Source organism: Antrostomus carolinensis, unplaced genomic scaffold (genome assembly GCF_000700745.2).
Source record: "Antrostomus carolinensis isolate BGI_N321 unplaced genomic scaffold, ASM70074v2 scaffold17734, whole genome shotgun sequence".
NCBI classification, from domain to species: Eukaryota; Metazoa; Chordata; class Aves; order Caprimulgiformes; family Caprimulgidae; genus Antrostomus; species Antrostomus carolinensis.
Window position 1 is genome coordinate 1 of NW_010308897.1, and position 4,900 is coordinate 4,900.

The 4,900-nt window shown below is 45.3% G+C and overlaps 1 protein-coding gene across 1 annotated transcript; it reads left to right on the forward strand.

The window, feature by feature from the left end:
* Positions 1–510: 510 nt before the first annotated feature.
* Positions 511–3,889, forward strand: DUSP6 (dual specificity phosphatase 6; the record flags this gene model as incomplete). Its single annotated transcript, XM_010165941.1, has 2 exons — positions 511–948; positions 2,360–3,889. Coding segments are annotated over 2 exons (746 nt in total), but the record flags the coding sequence as incomplete, so codon positions are not given.
* Between the last annotated feature and the right edge of the window lie 1,011 nt (positions 3,890–4,900).

Genomic DNA, 4,900 nt, shown 5'->3' on the forward strand with positions numbered 1-4,900 from the left:
GGTGGAGGGCGTCCGCAGCGTCCCCCGGGCGTTGCACACTGACGCTCCGGGAGGACACCAGCCTGGGCAGGGGGCTTTTCCCCTCGCCCTCTTCCCCCCCAGCATCCCTGGCCTCGGTCTATTTAAGGATACCTTGAGGTCTGGAATCGCTGTAGCAGAGTGGGGAGGACAGCGTAACGGAGATCCCGGCGTAAGCCGAGGAGGGCAGAAGGAATTGCAGCCGAGACACCTCTCCAGAGGTCCCCGCAGGGCGAAATGGCACAGAGCTTTAATCTGGAATGTGCTGAGCCCTCCGCCGCAGAGGGCGATTTTCTTAAATCTTCTTTTTAGGTCAGTCCGTCTGCGCGAGAGCGTGACATATTTTTTTTTTTTCTTCTTCTTTTTCCTGGGGCTCGAGAGGGTGGGAAACAGATGCGCCTTTGCCGACAGGGCTGTACCCAGAAAGTAAGTCGGTTTGCCACCTTCTACCAGGTTGCATTTTTTTTTTTTTCCCCTGTGCTTTTCCCCCAGGTGGTTTCAGCAAGTTCCAGGCCGAGTTCGCCCTGCACTGCGAAACTAACCTAGACAGTTCGTGTAGCAGCAGCTCTCCTCCTTTGCCTGTCCTGGGCTTGGGAGGCCTCCGAATCAGCTCCGATTCCTCATCAGACATTGAATCTGACATTGACAGAGACCCCAACAGTGCCACCGACTCCGATGGCAGCCCTCTCTCCAACAACCAGCCTTCCTTTCCGGTGGAGATTTTACCCTACCTCTACTTAGGCTGTGCTAAGGACTCCACTAATCTGGACGTTTTAGAAGAGTTTGGCATTAAATACATCTTGAATGTTACCCCCAACCTGCCTAATCTCTTTGAAAACGCTGGTGAATTCAAGTACAAACAGATCCCGATCTCTGACCACTGGAGCCAAAATCTGTCTCAGTTCTTTCCTGAGGCCATCTCCTTTATAGGTGAGACACGGTTATTTGCTAACAGCTAGATGCCAAGCGGCAGAATTCAATTGCTTTTGCAGAATTCAGGAGATTTCAGGCGAGAAGCTGTAGCAGTGTTTCTGGCAATCTCGGGAGGATGCCCAGCTTTCTGGTGTTAAAGCCTGTTTAAGTTGAGGGGTGGGTGGGAACTGTTTGGGGAGTTATTGAGGAGCCCCGGTGAGTTGTAAGCGACGTTTGCAGGTTGCAAACGCGTACCTGGTTTGGCTGGCTGTGAGATTCCTCCCTGAGCCGTTTGTGTCCGAGCTGGGGACTGAGTACTGCGCAGGATGGGGAATCTTTTTAAATCTCTTCCTGGCGGGGGGGGAGGGGGGGCGGTAGTAAATGAGGCCATGGGTGATGGTTTATTCGTCTTTTTTGTTGTTGTTGTTGTTGTTGTTTGTTTTTTTCTTAAGATTACTGAAGAGCAGCATAATAAAAGAAACGATCTGGGAAGCTAAGTTTAGCTTTTAAATACAAGTTATTCATAAGCGGTATCCTTGGCAAATGTATAGTTAGAGCTTTAATTAAATCTCATGGTAATAATGATACACCTCTCGGGCTGGGTGCTTCGGTTAGCCCTGAGACGTTATCTGTCAGCTTTGGAAACACGTCCCCTTGGGCTCAAGGAGTTCTGGTTAAAATTTGCACTCTCCTTTGCTTCGAGAAGGACTAAAATCCACCCATCGGGGTGCAGTGAGGTGGACATTGCATTATCTGTTGGGAAGCTGTGCTGTAATCCGGTTGAATGATACCGGTAATAGTGGAGAATGTAGGTAATCTGAGCCCAGCAGGAAGAAATGTGGGCTGGAAGCCACAAAGAAACTAATCTCCAGGCATTGTAATGCATTTCCTATTACAAAGGAACCCGTTTTCAACCAATGTTGACATCCTGTTCCTCCTAATGGGCTGTCCCCTGTGACTTCCCTCATTCTTTTAAAACGCCTGAATACCTCCATTGTTAGCTGCACAACAGTTGGAGAATAATTTAATAGACCTTTGAAGTCTGCTGGTCTGTATAAAAGGCATTCAGTGACATATTGCAGGATTTCCATGCTGGGGCATGGGGACTGTAAGAATTTAAGGCAAATCTCCAGGTGAAAGCGTGTCTTTTAAAACTGACTTTTAAAACAGTGTCATGCAGTACATCCTGCTCCCTTTGTCTCATTCTTGGTTTTCTCAGCTCTTGGACTCAGGTACATAGACTAGCGGGGGTCGATTCTCCTCTTGTCCTGGTTTTGAGCTGGTGAAGTTAACTCTTGCGTTGCACTGCTGGCCACTGGGATCAGAATCGTCCTTTCTTCCTGCTTGATACTAATCTCACTTGTGTTGAGAGATCAGTTACCAACAGCCTGTTTTACATGTCCTTCTCTGCCTCTTTGTCTCTGTACAGATGAAGCACGGGGGAAGAACTGTGGCGTCCTGGTGCATTGCTTAGCAGGGATCAGCCGCTCGGTCACAGTGACGGTGGCCTACCTCATGCAGAAGCTCAACCTGTCCATGAATGATGCCTACGATATTGTCAAGATGAAGAAGTCCAACATTTCACCCAACTTCAACTTCATGGGTCAGCTGCTGGACTTTGAGCGGACTCTGGGGCTGAGCAGTCCCTGTGACAATCGAGTGCCGAACCAGCAGCTGTACTTCACTACCCCTTCCAACCAGAACGTCTTCCAAGTGGATTCCCTGCAGTCCACGTGAGCTCCCACCACCTCCCTTCCCCTGTCTTTTTCATGGGATCACGCCTCAATGGTTCCTCTTTGGCAGTGATAAAGAAAATGCAGCTTTCTCTTTTTCTGGCCTCTGCTATCAAAAAGCAGCCGCCAGTGCAGGGTAGGAAAGGTTACTCAGAATGGAATCAGCTATTGTGATGGGAGGGGACATGCTGAGCTCTCTGGGAAGGACCGTGGTGACCAGGCGGCAGGTGGGCAGCGCGCTTGTCTCCGCTTGCGAGGTGTCTTGGGTCCGAGGGCTTCCAGGGGGTGGAGTAAGGCTGGGCAGGCTGAACACGTGTTCTCTAGAGACTGGAACTGTCCTGCCTCCCTCTCTGCTTTTGGATCTGTGACACATGTCTTTGTCTTCAGTGAAGACTGGTTATTTTTGTTTGTTTGTTTTAATTTAGAGGAGCCAAAGAAAAAGATTTCAGCTTAGTGTATTTGGAGTACTTGTTTGCCGGGAGCTGGGTAGTATTCTACTTGATCAATGTAAATATTTAATCTTAATTGATTTGCTTTTTTTTTTTTTTTTTTTAAATTCATGTGTATTCAAGAAATCTATCCAAGGGACATCTATGTTTTTGTTCTCTCATAACTTTTGCTTTATTTGTGTTGGGGTTTTTTTAATTGCAAAGAATATATTTGCAGCATGCTTAATTTTATTGTTCATCTGAAGCAAGTTTTCCATGAGGGAGAAATGGCAATAGTGAGGAGTTTGAAAATCATGTTTTGTGAGCAAGTACAGTCTATTCTTTCATGTATCTTTTCCTTTTGGTGATTTTTTTTTTCCTCACACTCTTGATGTAGTTTCCACATGATATATATATTTTTAAAATTAAATTAATTTTTTGCCTTATCTTTTGTAAATAGATCATCTGGGAGGAGGTATTTCTTTGAATGCGAAAAATTTTTGATCACTTTTTAAAACTTTCAGATGTGCTAAACGGTGCATTACCTCTGTACAAATTCTTCAGGGAGCTTCACCTCAAATGCAATATTTTGCGTCTTTTTCTTTTCTTTTTTTTTTTTTTTTATAAAACTGGAAGTATGTGTGAGTATTTGTACCTGTGTGTAGGCACAGTGAACCTGCACATGGTTGCCAATAAGGGAGAGTCTAATTCATGGTGTAAAAGTTTTAAGATGGAATTTATTATAAGAATGTAAAACCTTAAATTATTAATAAATAAATAACTATTTTTGGCTATTGAGAACCTGGCTGGTTTATTCTCCCTTTCCCCTTTGTGGGGGTGTGGTTAATTGCACATACACATATGGTTATGATTAAAGGTAATGATTGCTTTCAATAGCTTTTGTACAGCCTCTAAGACAATAAAGCCTTGATTTCCCCTTTGGTCCACTGGTGCCTAGATGAATAAACAGTGCATGTGCTGGATTCTTGCTTTGGTGAAGGGAATGCTTTTGAAGGCCTTTAGGTTAATTGCAAATGTTCCTGCATGCCTTCGGTACCCCAGGGATGTACCTGCCCCGGGGCCATAAGGATTTTTTTTTTTTTTTTTTAAGAGTAAGGAGCTGTTTTCTAGGTTTGTTTACAAGTTTTAGCCACTCTATTAAAGATACCAAGAGATGGGTTTGTGCTCTCCTTATCTGTCTGGCAGGAACTCATTTCATAGAGGTCCATCAACAGTCTGCAGCCTGTAAATCATTTTTCTGTTGCTGTTCAGCCACTTTGCAACTTAGCAGGTGAAGGCAAGGAGGAAAAATGTCTATATGCCCTTAGTCACCTCCTTTCCTCTTTGGACCCTTCAAATACTCCTGTCTCTGCAGAAGGAAAAAGGAGGATTGTAGTGATTGCAAAACTTCCTGCTGCAACTTAGTTTCGTTGACATCCTTCCTGATGAGAAGTGGCCCAAGGTAGGGTGGTGCCTAAATCTGTGTGCAGTACCAAGGTGATGGGCTGATGCTGCAGCTGGAGCTGCCGGCTGGGGTTCTGAAGCACTCCTGGCAGCAGGAGCACATTTCAAGTAATTTTAGAAACTGCAAGTGTGTGAAGTAAAAAGCAAACAAAACATGGGAAAAAAGTGAGTCACTGTCTCATGCAGTAGTGGCCTAGATTGAGTGCATAAACTGTGAAAGTAGAAGTGGGTTGCAGTTAAACTTGGCTTGTGCTAATCCAGTTTTGAACGGTTTCCGCTCTTGGCATTCCCTGTGCTGCTCTGTTCAAAGTGGAGATTTGCAAGCAGCTCTAGCGATTTCCTGTC